This window comes from Lingula anatina, chromosome 1 (genome assembly GCF_051362555.1).
Source record: "Lingula anatina isolate TDL-2025a chromosome 1, LinAna3.0, whole genome shotgun sequence".
Taxonomy (NCBI): domain Eukaryota; kingdom Metazoa; phylum Brachiopoda; class Lingulata; order Lingulida; family Lingulidae; genus Lingula; species Lingula anatina.
This window is the reverse complement of record NC_141767.1, coordinates 47,795,034-47,815,559: the sequence shown is the minus strand read 5'-3', so window position 1 is coordinate 47,815,559 and position 20,526 is coordinate 47,795,034. Positions and strand designations below refer to the sequence as shown.

The window sequence follows — 20,526 nt, the reverse complement described above, 5'->3', positions numbered from 1 at the left end:
TTGACTAAGAACTCTTGCCATGTGTATGTGGATTTGATATATGATATATGTGAATAAGTTTTTTTTATTGAGAGGGTGTGCCTGATGCAGTTGGTGTCTGTAAGTTAAGCATGGGAGTAGGACAATCATACTGACTACATGTATTGTAAAATTTAAGGGTATTCTTTCCACAATTTGTATACAAGTGTTTTTCAGAAAATGCAAGTTGTTCAACAGAATAAATGTAAAAGGAAGTGTCTATTTAATCAAACTTGTAACCAATTTCCCATATAAATTTCAAGCAATTTAAATTCTTTAACCATGTCTTTCTTTTTGAGTGCCTGATATACCACATGCAGTGCACGTAGTTTGAGCAAATTTGAAACCTGCAAGCTCCCATATTTTTTCATCAGAGGAAGTGAACCATGCTGATTTAATAAGAAGAATTAATGCTAGATTAATTCCTGGCTACATATTGATTTAAACAGTTGGGTGTCATTGCATATGAAACTGTAGCCTGTACATATGTATGTGTGTGCAGTAACAGTAGCTTGAATTTTGTATAATTTAACCTGCTTTCAGGTACCAATGCCTGGAGCATTATATGTATTATATCTTCTTTCATGAGAGAAAAGACATTCAAAATAATTACCATATTCTGAACACATTTTTTGGAAAGCGTGCTTTAAAAATGGATGTGATATAAATCATGCATATATATGCATTTATGTGTTAAACTCAGCAAAGAAATGGTGACAACTAAAATAGCATCCATGCTTTTTATAAAGGTACCTTTTTCAAACAAAGTAGGAATAATTAAAAATATATATATATATATTAAAAAGGTTTTGTTTAGTATTGAGGAAGGCAGAATTCTGTTGCATAGTCTATGTTTGTTCTGAATCATTGCTCTAGATGCTGACACAAATAAAGATACATTTCTACACCAAATAGAGATAAATTTCTGAGCTAAATGACTGCAATATTTCCTCATTTCATGTCATTTTAATAAATGACCAGTCAGGACATTGGTGACCTTATGTGGTATTTCTCTCCCAATTTCATTCCGACTTATTGCATAACTATTTGTCATATAAATTTGCCCCAGAAGCTGTAAAAAGCAGTTGCCTCTGTCATGAAGCACAAGCCCCAGGCGAGAACACCAGTGCAATTTTATACCCCTGCACGTGCACTGGGTATCAACTGATTCTGTTGAAAGGATTACGCCTGAACATGGTTGGATTTCTCTGTAAGCTTCTTGTAGCTGTATACATCCTGAAGTCAAATTCAGCCTGATATAAAGGGATGGATCAATAAAGTCTGGACTGTTAGCCTTTCCTTTTATAAGGTTAATGGGATGTTTTGTGCTTCTGTTGTGAAAACTAGGAAAGTAGAGTATTTGAAGCTGCAATGGTTCTCAGACTTGTGGCCTATTATATGTGGTTTAACCTTACAGTTAAAGAACTTTATGTTGGAATCATATATGCTTGTCAACTGATATACTAGTATGGTTGGAATCTATGGTGTAAAATGGCAGGCAGTGAAGGCCTAATTGCATCTGTTCCTTTTTTTTGTGTCCCTCATAAAAGCCCTGACTACTTGTTGAATTAATATTTTAAAAGCTGTATAATTGTTTGACTTTTGGTACAGGGGTTGCTGATATAATGACATATTGTTTGTAGTGAAAAAATTAGAAACATGTTTGACATTTTTGGTTTGATACACACACACATGTACATTCACACATGCACACACACACACACACACACACACACACACACACACACACACACACACACACACACACACACACACCATGTGTACTTTTTTTCAATAGTTATTTTCTTAATCAGAAAAAAACAACCTGGTTTTTTATTGATTAAATATATGTTAATTTATTATTTAAAGCAAGGGAAACAAACTTCAAAGCAAAAGGTGACACAAATCATGATATAATCTTATTTCTCTGATAAATCATATATATAAAATTTTATATAAATTTCACTGTTTGGACTTTATGTTGATTATTTACCTCAGAAACAAAGTGCAAATCAGAGAATTTTAAACTTCAATTACTTTTTTTCCAGATGCCTCGAAGGTTACAATGCTACGATATTTGCCTATGGACAGGTAATACATTAAAACAACCCATATGGTAGTCCGCCTTACAATATTTTGTTGCACAGACACACTGAATAGTGTCAGTGCATGCTTTCTTCAGTGCTATCTCTCCTGAGTGGTTTGCCTGCCTCACTCAGGTAGGCGTGTTCTTATCGTGTTCATCTTTGCAAAAAACATGATCTGTCAGTGTTATTACTTTTAAGTACAGGTTTTTGACACCTAAGATAAGAGGTGTTAATGGGTATTTCAATAGTGTTTATCTGTAATATATGCTTTAACTTGATTCTGTTACCTAAATAACAGTGCTTGAATATGACATATAGCAGTTATATTAGCATTTTTTTACTAAAAAGCAGTTACTCTTAGACTTAACGTTTGGCATAATTTCTAGCATTCATCATAGCCTGCAATTTTAGAAAGTTTTTTACATGAGAGGATACAATATTCTGTCATCTGTTTATGATGTTTTATTAGATTAATAGATAATTTCTGTATTTCTTATTACTTTATTTTTCTCATGCACTGTATATAATGGCAGCTATAATTGTAGATTATATTCCCTGTTCTTGCTAGGCCATTTGAATAATGAAGTATTGCTGTATCTGTGTTAACTACAACATCTATTAACCAGAAAAACATTTCCTTTTCTCTGTTGTCATCAGACCGGCTCAGGTAAAACCTTCAGTATGGGCACTGGACTGGATGTGGCCTGTGATCCAGAGCAGATAGGGATCATACCCAGGGCCGTGGACCATTTATTCAAGGGCATCGAGGAGAGAAAACAGAAAGCGACAGAACTGAACCTGCCTCCTCCTGATTTCAAAGTCAATGCGCAGTTTATGGAGGTAGATTTTTTCATAGCTAAATAAAATGCACTTAAAGCATACTTTTATTGCTAATTCCTGAAGTTGATCATTTAGAATCTACATGTTGAATTATTTTTTTAGAGGTTTCGTCTTCAAAGACTAGACTCTACAAGTGCACAGAATGTAAAATGATTATGGATGGATTATTGCTTTGACTTTAAAGTAAACTCGCATCCTGGTCTCCCAAAAATACATTTTGATAGGTTTTTTATCCTTTCTTCCTTGTAACAAATCTCCAAAGCCCCCAACAGAAAAAATTTAAGTTGGTAAAACATGATTTCCTGTCAAGTCCTGGTTTTGACTTTGTACTCAGTGAGTATTTTAAAAGCCTGCTCTATTTTATGATTGATTCCATTCTGTGTGAAGTTTTGGCTGATTTTGTATGCACATGGCAGAAATGAAAGAAAAGGTACCGAACTTGTGAATAAACAAAATAATGATTCTTGCTGTCAAAATGTAAATAATCTGAATTGTGATCAAATATGCATTGCCAAGTTAAGTTTAAACATCTTGCCATATGCTCAGTATACATATACAACTGATATATAATTCCCACTGAGTCTGCTGGTAATCAACAATTCAGTACACTGATGTGGGGAAGTCACGCTGAGTTTGTTGTCTAAATTGTTCTAGAATTAATGAGGATACTACACGGTACTTGACACCTGGAGGACAAGCAGATAGGGTTAATTGTTTTTTAAGCAGACAAGAGCATTGTTCTATGTGAATCCATGAAGCAGACCAATGTGAAGTGTAGTTTTTGTTCTAGATAAATGCCTAATAGGTTATAGTCACATCAGAGTTTTCAACCGCAACAGTGCTGGGAAAAGATGGCTTTTACCTGATCACTTATGATCTCAGATAAATTAAAGATTTGAACTAAATTTTACTTTGTTCTTATAGCATTTGGGTAATTTTTACTCCTGCAAGAGTGAGCACAATTAATGGCAAGTAAATAGGAAAAAATTATCCATCGTTAGCCAGATGAATTATTTTTAGCCACTGGCATAATGTTAAGATGCAAGAGTGAAGCTGTGAATGATTGGAAATTAATTGGGCAGAACACGAGATGCTTGTTCATTTGTAGATAGTAGATAATAACTTGGTACCAATTGTGTTGAGGTGAATGTTGTATGCAAAGTATTATTATGGGCGTGGGAAACAAAAAGTAATGGGGATAGTGACAAAATTCAATTTGAAAATACCAAGCAGAATGATGCTGGCTATTATCTAATCTAACTTGGATGCAGAAATGAAAAAATTAATAAGAAGGAAAATTATGCTAGCTATAAAACACTGTCTTGAATTCCCACACTTTCAAGAAATAACACACATACACAAATAACCGTCTGACCAAATTGACCCATACTGACATCTAGGAAAGAACTTTTCATACATATTTGTATATTTTCAGTATTGTCTTATTGGTAATTTATTGACTTAACAGGTCACGGGAACAAATAACATTTTAACCCACCCATTCTATTCAAAATACATCTATATGATGTTTTTTTTTTTGTTTCAGCTGTACAATGAAGAAATTTTAGACTTGCTGGATTCAACCAGAGATCCTGCAGAATCAAGGGTAAGTGAAACCGTTCTCATTTTTAGGAATTAAGACATTACTAGTGTTAATTCTCACTGTCCATTTCAGCCATCATTCATTTAGTGCCTCAAATATTTTGTTTGGGTGCTTTGAAAGGGCAGAAAATAGTGCTTTTGTTACATTTTCTGACCACTCGTTAGGCAGCATCTGATGGGTGTTACACAGTGTCCTATCATTTTGAATTCAATGAACATTAATGACTGTTCAGCCAAAGGTGATATATGGGGTAGAAAATTCAGTGCACCTCCTCTGTATATTATATTACTGACCTTACACTGGACTGAGGTGAATGCTAATTATGTTAATGAACAGGTGGTAATTGTCTGTCCTAGGGGTGTCCTAAGGTAATGGTGTAACTTAGTGTTCAGGTTGACACCTACTGACATTGCCACTACTTACTTATTCACCTGGTTAGGTTATGCACTGGTCATAATAAGGAAAGGTCACTTATGGTTTTGCTTTGGGTGTAAGAAAAGAAAATAGTGGGCAACCATTGTTTTATGACACTTATTACAAAGTGTCAGCTAATGTGTGTTTTTTAAAAACAATTTGCCTATAAGGAAAAAGTGATGCAATTTGTGATATTCCTCCCCTTTTTTTCAGTTTTCTTTTTTTTTTTTTTATATCTTGTACTTATGTTTCAAAGACATGTTGCATGATTTTAGGTAATTTAACTATTACTCGAACTTAAATATTTCTTCTTCATCTTTAAGATTAGTTAGCAAAAGCCATTGTAGTTGACACTACAAAAGAACAGTCATGCAGCTTTTACTCACATCAAATCATATCACATCACAAATTATATATTTAAAGACAGTGTATATCTCAAAGCTATTGAAGCTGAATTGACTTCATGAATATCTCTTCACTGATGTTTATATAGGCTGTATAACTGAAGTCACCTAACAAGGGGGTATTTTATTTTCATTTATAGTTTCTCCAATGCATCAATCAAGTCTTTGAAAGGTGACAGTTTGCAGAATGAACACATATTATGTATTGATTTTTAGCTCTTTTTTTTCTTCTTATGAGATATAGTTATGTGTGAGTCAATCTCCTGTTCTCCATGAATAGATAACTTGTGTGATTAGATTGATTTTTGGTCTAGACTGGAATGACTTCCAACTTAAAGGCAAAATTATGCTGTGAAAAATTGTTATTGCAGTTAATCATTCTAACATTTATCATATTCATATCCAAATATTATTCTCTCTCTGACATAAAAAAAGAAGAAAAAAACTGAAACCTAGGCAACATGGTAAGGCAGCCTAACTCAAAATGTTATGGACAAATTTTTATAAAAAATTCAGGGTCGATCAGAAATAGGCTAACTGAGAATCAGATAGATTTTGGTGGTGATCCAACGATGAATTCATAAATTATAAATATAAATTGAGCTGCCTTGGTGGAGGTCTGTGCTCTCTGACATCTTTTCTAGTCCTGCTCATTAATTGTCTTTAAAATCTGGATCAGGAAGATGTAAGATATAGACTTATAATGAAAATAATTAGTTTTATTTTATTTTCTGCTTTACAGAGAGGCAAGTCTCACATAAAGATCCACGAAGATGCATCTGGTGGAATTTACACTGTAGGTGTCACCACTAGGACCACAACCTCACTTGATGATGTAAGTAGCTTAGTTAATTGTAAGATATATGATCAATAATAAATGATGACATTAGCTGCTGTCTTAATCCCCCTATCATATGTTCATCAGAGTATTTTAAGTGCACTGAAATGAGTTTTATTGTTTTCAGGTATGATTTGAAATTTGTTATTTTCATATATTTTTACCTTCAAACAGTGTTGTGCTTGCTGATGACTTACTTGTTTATTTTTACATCCAGTACCATTACAATTTATCAGTCTTCCATTTCATGCAACATAATTACTGTTTTTTTTTATAACTCAGACACTCCAGTGCCTGAAGATGGGTGCCTTGTCCCGTACTACAGCCAGTACCAATATGAACTCTCAGTCTTCCAGATCTCACGCCATATTTACACTGCACATCAAACAGCTGAGGGTTGTGCCTAATGTGACTGTGAGTTTTTACTCAAGAATAAGAGCATCATGGGGGAGGGGACATATTGGGATTCAAAGGAATCACTGATAATAGTCTGAAAATTGGATTGTATTACACTAAATAGTCTGGGTGTCAAGTATTTTAAGTTATATCTAATATTTGACTGTTCAATTTTATCAAATGGTCATTTTGAGTAACACTTATTTGGCAACAAGTGCCTAAATTGAAGACCATGACAAAAATGCTATGTAAAAATCCATACCTTAGATATGTAGATTCTTTCAATTGGCATAATTTTATTGCAGAACTCTAATGAAGTAGAAGAAGGCAAAGAAGCTGACACAACAGAAACAGAATTTGAAACACTTACGGCAAAGTTCCATTTTGTTGACCTTGCCGGATCAGAAAGGCTCAAAAGGACAGGAGCAACAGGAGACAGAGCCAAGGAAGGCATCTCTATCAACTGTGGCCTGGTAAGATTGCTTTGGCATTTGTTTATAAGCTTGTACTGGCAGATCATTTAGAATTTAAAGATTTCTTTTTGAGAGAGAGGGGTTGAAGCATTGATCTTAAGAAGAGCAGTTTTCAGGAAGTATGTTTTTATAATTCCTGATGTTATGTTTCATTAAAAGCATCAAACTATGCCACTTTCATTCCCTATATGAACTCAAACTGAAAAAAAAAAAAAAAAAAAAAAAACATTTAGGAATTCTCTCATTTCTCCTATAGCTTGCCCTGGGCAATGTGATATCAGCACTGGGGGACAAGGCAAAGAAAGGCAGCCATGTGCCTTATAGAGACTCTAAGCTAACTCGATTACTACAGGATTCCTTGGGTGGAAATAGGTGGGTACACAATGCAGTTGTCATATGTAGGAATACTGACATTTTGCATACCTTTACTGTAATTAATATGTTAATTTCTTTCTTTGATACATTATATTGATACATGTTATGTTTTTTTTTTCTTTTTTTTTTTTTTAATATATATATGTTTTTTATAAGATTGATTTTTAGTAGTGTAAATTTTAAATGGTTTCCAATGAGAGTTTATGATTAAAATATTGTAGTCATTTTAATGATTTTAGTATATTAGCCATTATTGTAAGGCGCCTTGAGATAGAATGTAAGGCGCCATATAAGAATATTATTATTATTATTATTATTATTATTATTATTATTATTATTATTATTATATGTCACTCTCATGATGCAAAGACTCCTTATTCATGGACTTAGATTGAAAAATTCTAAACAAAAATTATTTTTTCATCAAGTTCTTTCATAAATTTTATTCAATATTATCAATGATAACATGGATAGTATATTATCAGAATATTGCATTGTATATAACAGAAGGCATTAATCCTTTTTGACCTGTATTATATATTAGAATTAGTATTTTTATAGAAAACTCTGCCAAATGTATGGTTTTTTGGTCAATTCCAGTCGGACTGTGATGATAGCCTGTGTGTCCCCATCTGACAGAGATTTCATGGAAACATTGAACACTATGAAGTATGCAAACCGAGCCAGGAACATCACCAATAAAGTGGTAGTGAACCAGGACAAGGCCAGTAGACAAATAGCGGCTCTACGCGAGGAAATCCGTGCACTGCAGGCAGAGCTGCAGGAGTATCAATCAGTAAGGAAATTTACCTATCAATTTTGAGATTCCATGATGTTTTTTAAGTGTGAAGAATGCAGTTGCATGCTATCTATCAAAAGCAGATAAAAGATGGTGAAATGTGTTCTTTTTATACAACTTTCCTGTGTATTTCTTTATTTGTTACTTCAGAAAGCTATTACAGCATATGCAAATTAAGAAACTTCAATCCTTAATGATGTTATTATATCTTCTGTAAAATTGCACCTTTTAATTACAGGGGAAACGAATGGTGGATGCAGATGGAGTGGAAACAATAAATGACATGTTCCATGAAAACACAATGTTACAGACAGAAAACAATAACCTTAGGACTCGTATTAAAGCCTTACAGGAAACTATTGACTCTTTAACAGCCAGAAATGTATCTGTTCTGGCTGAGAGAGCAAACCTGGCATTAAGTAATATCTCAGGTACATCACAGAGTTAATGTGAATGGCATATTAGTGAGGTCATGTCCCTGTCACAGGTGTATGTGATACACTGGACCAGAAAATTGGGAATTAGAAGCATCTACGGAGCAGAGTTAAAATTACCCTGTTTGTTAAATGATAATGAATGCAAGCATCTGCTATCCATTTATACAGAGAGTGTCAGTGGAGATGGGTCAGACTGGAAGGCAGTGTGATTATGATTAGCTCACCAGAAGTTGATATAATAGCACATAAGTAACCTTAGTTATAAGAGTTTGAGGTGGTACAATAAAGGGATTAGATTGGCCTCCTCTGTTGAGCTTACAGTAATCTTAAGGTCAGCTGAGGTTGGTTACAGTAGCCTGGGTCCCCCCAGCTAAACTGGAAACATGACCTTTTTTGTTTATTATTGCTACTTGACAGTTGTCATTTGACAATATTCACTAATCTTAGTTTTTATTTTAAAAAAATATTACTGTTGGTACAAACTGGTTGTATACAAGGTTGAGATTTGTCCAAAACAGTCTTGTTTTATTGATATTTTTATGAGGAAATAAGTTGTTTTTATGGCTGTCTTTTCCAGGTGAAGAAGGTAGTGATGAGATTAGCTCCTTAATTAATGGCTATTTAAAGGAGATAGAAGAGTTAAGGTAACTTGATACCTAACTAATTATATGAAAAAGTGTAAAAAAAAAAAAAAACTACATTAACCATTGCTACAAGATTATTTTATTGTAATATTAGGTCAGCATAGAACATTGTGGTATTTTAAACATTTTCATAAAATCATAGAACAGACCTGTGTGTAATATCTGACTGATCTTCTTTCTTTCTTTTTTCCAGAACGAAGTTGATGGAATCTGAGGCAATGTGTGAAACATTGCGCAGGCAAGGATTGCGCACACCTGCCTCGCGTGCTGCTATGAGCCCCCTGCACCAAAACACATTCCAGGCAGTCCCTATGACCAGTGGTGGCTCACTCAGTAGAAACCTTGAGCTTCCTACCTCTCCAGACAATAATGTAAATGCACTGTTAGAATTGGCCAAAAAAGACGTAAAGAAGATGAGAAAGAAAGTGAGGTCAAGGAATACAAGCAGAAGGTAGCTAATGAAGGGTATCACAAGTAAATTAGATTAAAGATTGTTTTGGAATGTGTGCCAAAGGATTATTATTGAAGATGTTCAAGAGTATTGATTTCACAGAATTTCTTTGATGTCCTTAAATGAAAGCTTATGTACCTTTGCATGGATATTATTGCAGAAAAAAAATCATTTCAAGCATTTAAAGTATTTCTAGTTTTTACTTTTAAAATGTATTTATATTCAGATCCAGTATCTTGTTTCCAATTAGATATTGCCAAATAATTTTCCATTACTTTAATTGGGACTCCATAAGCAAGGCATTTTCTTAAATGGCATGTTTTTCACTGAAGATGTGCTTTTCATTTGCCAGTGAACAAGCCAGTGATGATGAGAAGACAGAAGAGAAAGAAGATGCTGAGAAGAATGGAGTAGCAGACGATGTAGAACATGAGGAAAGCCAAGAGAAGGATTCAGAAACTGAAGAAGGGGATCAGAATGTAAGATTCAGATGTTAATTTAAGGCGCTGGATTATTTGTTATGACGTACCTCATAATTTTTATCATAAGAATTGAATATATAAAATATTTAAGAAATGCATATATATATATATATATATATATATATATATATATATATATATATATATATATATATATATATATATATATATATATATATATATATATATATATATATATAAGCAATTAACATTGATAAATTACTTATAAGGTTGTAGCTTACAAGCATTCCCCAAACAAGCCTTGATTAATTTCAGATGTAATTTCACAGTAGGATAATTTCTGTGAAAAACATTCTGGCCATTATTTAACTTCGTCAACATTGGTTTTATTTTTTTCCAAATTTGTAGAAAGAAAACTGTGAAGAGGAAACTGTGATGAATGGTGATGGAGGAGATCAAGATGAGGATGGGGATGGTGATGATGATGATGGTGATGGTGATGGTGATGAAGATGATGATGAAGAGTCCTCCACCTCATCAGATTCAGAAGACTTAGGTAAGAAGGAGTATCTTTAAAAAAGATTGCATGAGAATAATTGATATACTGCAATACATATATTTACTGTTCATAATTATTCTGTCTGCCAAAAAGTGCAGCAAAAAGACAATGCTCTTTAAATTCTGCTTCATTTACACTTTTATTTCTGACATTTAAAAAAATCACAGAAAGTGTGACATTTATTTCTGACATTAAAAAAAATCACAGAAAGTGTGACATTTATTTCTGACATTTAAAAAAATCACAGAAAGTGTGACTACTGTCAAAGAATCAGAAGTTTACTTATTTTTAATATGTTGATGAATGTTAATGTATTAATATGTGCACATGTTATCACCATGTCACAACTGTCTCTGCACATTGTAGGAGATTTGTTCCTGTTCTCAGGTGAGGGGGTGTAGATGTAGTGGTGGACATGGCATGTAACACTGATGTATTGATATGAATGTTGTCTTCAAAAATACAGGGATCTTTTACTGAAAATATACCATCTTTGTATTTGACATTGTGTTATACCTACTGCAAGTCTGAACCTAATGTTTTTTCTTTTATGTTTTTGATGTTATTTGATGAGTCCCTCCCACCCCAAACCAATCAAACCATTTGATCTTTTTTATCAGTTCTGCTTTAGAAGTGTGTTTATGGTCTTGTAGAAATTTTCAGAGCTGTATTTTTCTAAGATTAAGGTAAAAAAAAAACTGCCTGCAGGTTTTAAATACTATTTTTAGTTCAAGTCCATCTTCCAGAATTCTGAGGAATTATTGATGTGATGTCACTTCTATATCTTGACAAATATGCTGTATTTAAATGATGTCTGGGTTATGAGGATTTTATTTTTGATATCTTGGAATGGCCAGTTGTTCCCAAAAAGAGTCTGTTGCATGGTACTTTTTCATATTAAAATCCTTCTATTTTGAGTTGAAGATATAATGAGATAGATAAACCCAGTTATTGCTATATGCACATATGCACAAAAACCACTCGTTATAGAATACTCGTTACTATATGGTGTAATAGAATAGCAAAACTGCTCATAGTTGTAGTAAGAATAGAAAACAAAGCTCCATTAATTCGTGTCTTAGATCTGCACTAATAGCTCATTCTTTGTTACATTCCAAGGACATAATTAACAAATCACATTGATAAACAAAATAGAGTTAAATAGTATACTTTTTTACAGAATCTGATAACATACACGAGGACTTAGCAGAGCTGACTTGTGAGATTTCTATCAAGCAGAAGCTTATTGAGGAATTGGAGCTCAGTCAGCGCAGACTGCAGTCACTGAAGATCCAGTATGAGGAAAAGCTGTCACAGCTACAGTCCAAGATCAAGCAAACAGAGGAGGAGAGGGACAAAGTTCTGTCCAGTTTAGGTTAGTGGTTCTTATATTACAATATTGAACACGATAAGCACATGACTGTAAAGGAATGCTCTCCTGTATGCTTAATTCTATACTTGAGGAGGGGGGGGGGGGGGGGGGGGGGGCGTATACATCAAAACAATGCATGTTAATATTTACTTCCAAGTCTCCTGGAAAAAATTCAGATCTGACAATGCTGTCATTTCAGGCAATAGGGAAACAACAAATGATAAAGCTAAAAAGATTCGTGAAGAATATGAGAAAAAACTGAGGGAGATGCAGAATGAAATGAAGAAGCTGAATGCAGCAAAGAAAGAGCACTCCAAACTTGTGAAGAACCAGTCTCAGTATGACAGGCAGATGAAACAGCTGCAGCGAGAGCTTACAGAGATGAAGAAAACAAAGGTGAATTATCCAATAAACTGTCAATTTTTGTGTAGATTAATTAGATTAAACATTATTCCTCAGTATTATTATTTCAAGACATTACAGATTTAGTGCATGTTGTTGTTATGTTTAATCTATTTTCAGATAGATAATTTAGATGTTTAGATTATCTGTTGAAAAACCTCATTGCATGAACAAAATTAATTTTTTATATAACTGTTTACTAAATGTCCTAGATGTATAATTGAGCTGAAGATGTAGATATCATTTTGACTTCAAAATGGTGTTTTCCTGATAATTATTGCATGATTTTTAACATTTTCAGGCAGAAATGACCAATTCACTGGTAATTTTATCTCACAATCCTATAAATCTATTTAGCATTTCTGATTTAGGGAAGCAGAACTATATTATATATAGCATTTATTAACAAGCATCTTTTAGTATATCTTATATAATATTGTCATTTTGCAAACAAAATGCTGTATCTATATTTCATCCTTTCTATGTAATTAACTGCATTGTACAGCCTCAATAACAGAAAAAAAGGGATAATGGCTTATTGTTATCACAGCAAGAAATTCTAAGGTGTTTTTATGATGTGTCATGTATGGGTTATTACAGCAATTATTTAAGTTTGGAGATTTTTTTCAATCATATTCATTTATATTGTTACCTTTTGCAGACTACATCAAGTTTTTTTGAAAGTTGGTATTGTCCTCTATGCTTTTTACGCTTTGTCCTGTAATGTTAAAAAATTCTTTTTTATTCACTTCATTTTTAACATATAATTTTAGTTGAAACATTTAGATGTTATTTTTACATACCAAAGCTGCAAAATCAGAGTGGTTACATTTGCGACAAGAATGATTGAAAGCCCTGGATAACTTGATGCGTATTTTGATGCATTGATTTTTGATCTAGTCTGTCATACATCAGCTGTTGTGTGGAGAAATATGTTGTGAGGGTGGATAATACTATGTCCAATAAACTCAGGATTAATGGGATTAGGGTGCATTCGCAATGAATTTTTGGTACTAGCTAATGCACAGTAACTCCATGGGGACTCTTGCTGAATGCAATCTGATTAACAGATCAACATGCCTTCTCTCGTTTCGAACATACAGCATACAGCTTTTCTGTATACTACTCGATGCCAGGAGGAGTCGTATTGATCTGTAAATCTGATTGCATTCAGCAGGAGTCCCTGTGGAGTAAGTATGCACTAGCTAGTCTGTATAGAAGGGTGGTTTGGTTGGAGAGAGGGGGGAGGGGACCAAGGGTTTATATCATATAATATGATTTATTGATATTGAAAGGTTAACCCTGTTTTAAATTTATGAAAGACACAAAATGCTAGTAATAGGCATTCATTGGCAATATATTCATAATCATCTCCTCATGCAGCCTTCTTAGGTCTCATGAACTGTTTAAGAGTGTGTTGAAAACTCCATCTTTCCCCTGTGTGATTATAGACCCTCTGTGATTAGGTCTCTTTATGAAAGTTCTGTGATGTGTGGATGTGCAAATGGTTTCCTCCATGAATTCCTCCACACTGTGATTGAGCACCTGTTTGGCAAATGTCTCAGTCCTGTGTAGTATGTAAGGTGTGAACTCTTTACTGATGGGCTGCAAGGTCTTTAACTGCTTATTGATTTTTTAGATAATTTGTCTAACCCTTCAGTCTGCATCTAAGTCTATATTGGAGTGCACCATGCAGTATATGCACTGATATTTATTATGCTGTATTGAATATAATTTGCAGTATAATTTTTGTGATAGATTAAGTTTATGGTTTGAAATTTGTGGCTGCTTTGGAAAAATATTGCTGCTGAAGCATTTGAAGTTACTAATCTATTTTAGCTTTTGAATTATCTTATGGTTGTATATGAAATACAAATAACTAAGAGATGTACAGTCTGCTGGTCTTCATGTCAATGTGTAGCCAGACAATAACTTATGTGAGTTGGTGTACAGCAGATAGTGGATCTTGTATTGTGCCGATATTGATTTAGATACTAAATGAATTGTTTGCTGAAGTTGTTGGCTGAGGGCAATTTTGCTATAATTGAGCAGCCACGTAATGATGTACTGTAGCAAGCTGTGTACTGCCTTGTGCACAGTCCTTCAAATTTGATACTCATTGAGTAATCTATAAATTGGATTTATTTGGTATGTACGGGGGTCACACACCACAGGATGTCTCTGTTCACACAAGATATAATGTAGATGAGTGCTAAACTAATTCAGTACTGGTTCAGAGGAATGCTTTTGCAGTTGTAGGGTTTGACAACAAGATAAGTTCACTTTTTGTGAACATGGGTCTATCCTACTGATTGCAATCATTTGAAGTTGATTGCTTGGCCATGCCTTGTACCCAAACTGGTCTCATCTGATCAAGGTAATGGTTGAGGGTAAACCCTTTTAAAGGTTCTATGCGTTTTCTGAACCAATCTGCATTATCAAATATGAACAGAGCCAAAGTGTATTAAGTGATATATCCCCTAGCCCTTCGGATTTCTTATTCATCTAATTTCATTATTACTTTATTTCTAATTTCATTAGGTAAAGCTTATGAACCAAATGAAGGCAGAGGCAGAGAAGAATAAAAATTTTGAAGCAAGGAAGAACAAAGAGATTGCCCAGTTGAGGAAAGAGCATCGCAAGAAGGAGGCAGCCATAAAGCAGCTTGAGCAGCAGAAACAGCAGAAGGAGATGGTGCTGAGGAAGAAGTTTGAAGAGGTGAGGTCTAAATTAGACTGAAAGAGCATCGTAGAAAAAATCCCTAGGGAGAATGACTTGCTAGGGAGTGTGACCTTCCAGATTTATTCTCCTCTTCAGTCACTGGTAATTAGGTTTGTCTGAAATTCTCTAGTGAACTGAACAATTGGTATTTAGAAGAATAGTCTCTTCTAAATACCAAGTGTTAAGAAGAAGAATTTCTTAAGTGTTGTGAGCTGTGGATCATACATAATCTTATGTTAAATATAGCAAAAGTGACATGGAGCGAATGGAAAAATATGCAAACTGATTTTGAAAATTTTGAATTTAGAAATGGCGACATATGAGTGGTTGTCATTGTATATAATTGAATTTACAGGTCAGGAACAAAAGTTGTCTACGTCAGGGGTGCGTGTATACCATTTCATTGAATACATTACAGCAGCATTATAATATATTGTGAACATTTCCCATCATTTTGTGATTTCAAGGTTGAAAATTTGAAGAAGAAACAGAAGCCTATGTCTGCCAAGGCAGCAGGCCGTGTTGCCAACTACAGTGCCAGACCTCGCTACCTGCAGCAGCCAATGAAGAAGAAAAAGGATTTTAATCCAAAGGATGCCAAACACAAATGGGATATTCTAGAGAAACATGTAAATCATTTTGTTTTGGTTATTTTGGTTGAATATATAAACGTGAAGTAGATTTTGTTTTTTGATTTTCAAAGAGATGTAATCACTGGATTTATGAAATTAAGTTTATTTACTGTGTTACTTACTTTTATTAAATATATATATATTTTTTTGGAAATTATTTTACCAATAAAGAGAGAAAGAAATACTTGTTTTTAATAAGACCTGGTCAGCGTGGGTTGTATTCTCCCCAGGGAGATTAGAAAGAATTAGAATTGAAAACAATCCATAATAAGCAGGCATGTATAACACAATGTGTTTGATGATTTATGATATATTTTCTTGTATACATTCAATATGTAACATATATTACAAAGAAAGAAAGAAGTAAACCTTATATTATCGTTAATATACTATATACAGTTAGATGACATAATGGCACATTAATTCTCATAGGTGTCTTCCACGGTGACAAAGAGACAGACCTTGTACCACATGGAAAAAGATATGAATATTTGGTTGAAGGTGAGTCAGGCCAGGTATTCATATAAAGAGATTCTTCACAAAGACCAATACGTTCATAAAAATATACTTTTAAAAGATGAAACAAATTTGGCTTCTACTGAGGTTTAGTTACTTATAAAACCATGACTTACACAATTTTCAGTTTCTGTTTCTTTAAAATGAATGGAAACTTAGAATTAAAAAAAAAACAAATATGTCCATCTTATTTTAGAGAAGGGAAGATCTAGGGAAGAAGATTGAAAAAGTGACAAAAAGGAGAGAAAAATTACTGGATGATGATAAGGTATAATTGGTGCCAAATTTTAAATAAGAATATTTGAAAACAGGTGTTTTAGTATAAACTGTATAATGCATCATGGAATTTTGTGTTTTTAGTTTTAAGTGTGACATTGGTCATATATGACACATGAAATAAAAATGAAATTTTGATAATATTTTACTGTAGAAGATGATACTTTTCTTTGCCATATGAAAAAATGATTTGATAATTTTTGTGTTGTAGGAATCAGAAGCTTTGGAAATGGAGGAAGTTTTGATTGGACTCAAGGCAGAGATAGATCTCACTCAGGACTACATCATGGACTGCCAGAAGAATATCATGCAGATGGAGGAGAGTACTAAAGTAAGCAAGAAAAATGCCTGATTATGTGAACAAGTTGAAATGCTAGAATGAAAAATGTCTGGTTCTACATTTTAAGACACTGCATGTAGAATTTTGATTGTATGGTCTTGGAGATTAGACTTCTTAATCATCATGATGTTCAGCCTTATAATCATCCCATAAAATGTAACAAACATTGGTCTTGATTGAAGAGCAGTTAGATGAAGACCTAACTTAAGATTGACAGTGTTTACATCTAGATCCATACAGATTTTGTGTTATCTTTGAAAACCCTTGGTACATTGCTTTTTGGTTGTCTTGTGGTGATAATACAAACTGCATGTTTATAATCATTATTTCAGGATGAAAAAGACTTTAGCCAGCTTATTGACAAGTGCACCCATGAGGAGGCATTATACCTTCTGGAGCATTTTTTGGGATTAGCCATCAGCAAGGTAAAATCAGTGGTGATTGCCCAGAAATATTTAGCCAGAGTGATCACATATGGTTATGAACTGTTTTTCTGTGAAAATAGTCTGCTGTACTTTTGAGATATTTTTGTCAACTATTGTAATAGGCAGTGTGCTCTGGTTGTTATCGAAGTTAAAATAGATCTGAATGCAAAAAACACTAGAATTCAATCACTATAGCATTAACTGTAGGTACAGAACAACTGTCCATCACATTAGGTTGTATTATGTTATATCATATAGGGTCTCCTGGCAGCTCAGAAAGAGACAGAGACCAGAGAGCTTGGGGCCAAGCTCCACAGTTCCGAGATGAACAGTACGCTGACCCAGCAGCTGCTGGAGCATGTGATAGCTGACAGGGTGGATGACCTGGAGATCTATGGCATCTTCCCAGGAGAGAAAGAGGGTAAGAGGAGGTGGAGCAATATGCAGTGTTAACTATTGGCATGTTTGGTTACCATGAAAAGTTTTCATTAACTGTTTTATAGATTAGGTATAAACCTATTGAAAAATGTAAGCAAAGTTAGTAGTCTGTAAAAAAATAGTTTAAGCATGATTGGGCCAATCAAATATTGTCTGAGAAATTTTCTCCCAGTAGTAAGCATTAGTGCAGCTGAAATTTTGATATAGATTCAATGAGTAGGGATAGATTATAAATTAATATTAGATATTGTGTTATGTTTTTACAAATGAAGATCTATACATTTTATGTAAAACACATTTGTATTTACTTGCAAATATATATGTACCCTTGGCCATATTGAATTTTCAGGAACATATACCTATAGAGAGATTTCTTTAATTGTTTTGAAATTTGTGCGTATATTTTTAGATCCACTTATAGAAAAAAATCAGTTTTATGTATTTCTTATTGTTTCAGATTCTGAAAGCAGTGATACATCTAATATTGACTCTCCAGTCGACCGGTGAGTTTTAATGTAATGTTATTATAATAGTAAAATGCACAAAAACACAACAACTAGCATCACATATATTAACCTCTAGATACTTCAATAGAATATCACTTCAAGCAGCAAAGTACTTCACTTTTTAGGCTAGTAATGAACCTATTTTGTGTTTGTGTCATTTTGGGTTTCACCTGGTGTAAAATTTAGTTCCAACAATGATTCTGTTCAGTTTGAGATTCAGATACAATCCTGTATATAAAACTGTATTGGAAACAAATGTTTTAAATCAGTGTGTGTGAATGTTGGAGTAGAATAAGCCATACACCATATGAAACCCATATGCACTAGAGAACTTATAAATCTAGAACTGACTCTTACAAAAATGTATTGTTTGGACAAAGAATACATAGATAAAGATGGCCTGTGTTGTAAAGGTGTGAAGTTCAGTTTGAAGGGCAGTAGTCATCCCAGTTTGGTTATCATATGTTACCATTTTGACCACGTTTACTGAAATGATATATTCCATCACATTTTTAAAGAAATTTACGGAAGAGATAAAATATTGGAGAAAATACTAAATAGAATAGAAGTGTTAATAGAGGATTACTACTGTGCCATGTCCTTTTATAGCTTCAGTGATACTTTGTACATTGAGTCCTAAAAAGCTTTGACTGATTTAATTTTAAACAGTAAAGCTTAGATGTGCATTTTCATTGTCCAGTGTTCTTTGCAGTATTTTCTTTTTTAATTTCTTTTTTTCTTATTTTTATGGGGCTAACATCTTTTAAAGTGTTTCTTCAATCTTAACAAAAATAGTCAGAAACTTTTGTTGGCTTTTTTTCTTAAAATGTGCAATATTAAAGAAAGTATTTTATTGAGGCTTTAAACTTGAAAGCATTTAGATATTTTCAAAAAACATTGTTTTTTAAACACTGTTACAATATCTAAAAACAGGGTAACAGGCCATCTTTGAAATTAGTTTTTGAAGGTATACGTAAACATTTATTAACATTGTGGCACTTTCTTTTTTTACCCTATGCTCTCATTGGATCTGCAACTGACTGGCACACCAATGTAACAAAAACAAACCACCCCAAAACTTTTTTCTTTTTATGTTTTATGTTGTAGTGACTTCTCCTATTTTGCTGCAGTTGTATTTTTTGTTTTTACATTGCTCACCATGTTTCTATGACTGCTCAGGATTGGACATTTCTAAGTGATCAGTCCCCGCAAAAAAATTATATTTTTATTGAATCAAATTTGTGCTAAGAAGATATTTTATTCTGATTAGGGAGGAAAATGTGAGGAAACAATTGAAATACACCCCATCAGTGATATACAGGTGAAACTCGAGCTGGCAGCTAAATGATTTGCCTTTTGTAATTAGAGAGAAGCAGACTAATTAAAAGGCATATGTGCTGCATCAATAAATAAACTACTGTAAATAAATCATTTGATTAGAGAGCACAAGGATGCAAATGATGGCCGTAGACAATCTGGAAAGGTTTGCAAAGATGCTATTGTGCAGATACCTCATAAACTGTGATATGACCCAATCAAAAATTGAAAGACTTCAAAATCATGAAATTGATATTAAATATAATTGTAAAATATAGACATTTTATTCAATCACTGTGCCATACAAATCATATCATTGCTCATGGAGCCAGTATTTTATCAACATAGGTTCTGCTGGTGCAGGGAGTTGCTCTTGCCCATATTATGTACCTAGTTCTGAGTCATACATTACATTTGATATGACTGCAATAAATTATACATTTTTGTAAGAAATAGTCTTTTGTTGCATGTGCTTAATAATTTTAGCTTATATTTTTATATCGATTTTATAGTCCTTTTAAAACTTTTGTTTGTGTAATGTGATGTTCCCTTTGTCGGAAATGTGTTTTAACATGTTTATTTGATCTCTGTTTTTGTGATGTGATCAAAATCTAATATTTGGTGTTTTGCTGTGTTTTGCCATTTTATTTCTCCCTTCATCCCCAATTCTGAACTCCTCAGTATTGTGTGTCTGCTGTATATTCTTGCCTAGCATTCTGATGGAAGATCAAATTCTGAGCAGCACACCCAAACCTTGGCAGCCGGGAGAAAAGACAGGAAGAAGGGACAAGGTAGGCCAA

General features: G+C 33.6%; 1 protein-coding gene across 4 annotated transcripts in view; it reads left to right on the top strand.

Annotated features, from left to right (window-relative positions):
• The window catches only part of LOC106163226 (kinesin-like protein KIF21A), a 46,125-nt gene that overhangs the window by 12,384 nt on the left and 13,215 nt on the right, over positions 1-20,526 (top strand). For 3 of the 4 annotated variants that reach the window (XM_086997734.1, XM_013540747.2, XM_086997737.1), the window contains exons 3-27: positions 2,067-2,109; positions 2,763-2,945; positions 4,492-4,551; positions 6,109-6,201; positions 6,487-6,618; positions 6,906-7,073; positions 7,330-7,445; positions 8,049-8,244; positions 8,486-8,678; positions 9,262-9,328; positions 9,522-9,779; positions 10,132-10,258; positions 10,631-10,778; positions 11,962-12,156; positions 12,353-12,549; positions 12,857-12,877; positions 15,097-15,273; positions 15,744-15,905; positions 16,341-16,409; positions 16,621-16,692; positions 16,912-17,031; positions 17,373-17,465; positions 17,724-17,886; positions 18,361-18,406; positions 20,439-20,517. In XM_086997734.1, coding sequence (XP_086853860.1) covers positions 2,067-2,109; positions 2,763-2,945; positions 4,492-4,551; positions 6,109-6,201; positions 6,487-6,618; positions 6,906-7,073; positions 7,330-7,445; positions 8,049-8,244; positions 8,486-8,678; positions 9,262-9,328; positions 9,522-9,779; positions 10,132-10,258; positions 10,631-10,778; positions 11,962-12,156; positions 12,353-12,549; positions 12,857-12,877; positions 15,097-15,273; positions 15,744-15,905; positions 16,341-16,409; positions 16,621-16,692; positions 16,912-17,031; positions 17,373-17,465; positions 17,724-17,886; positions 18,361-18,406; positions 20,439-20,517 — 3,178 coding nt within the window. The remainder of the gene's footprint in view (positions 1-2,066; positions 2,110-2,762; positions 2,946-4,491; positions 4,552-6,108; positions 6,202-6,486; positions 6,619-6,905; positions 7,074-7,329; positions 7,446-8,048; positions 8,245-8,485; positions 8,679-9,261; positions 9,329-9,521; positions 9,780-10,131; positions 10,259-10,630; positions 10,779-11,961; positions 12,157-12,352; positions 12,550-12,856; positions 12,878-15,096; positions 15,274-15,743; positions 15,906-16,340; positions 16,410-16,620; positions 16,693-16,911; positions 17,032-17,372; positions 17,466-17,723; positions 17,887-18,360; positions 18,407-20,438; positions 20,518-20,526) is intronic. The other variant, XM_086997727.1, reaches the window with a different exon arrangement.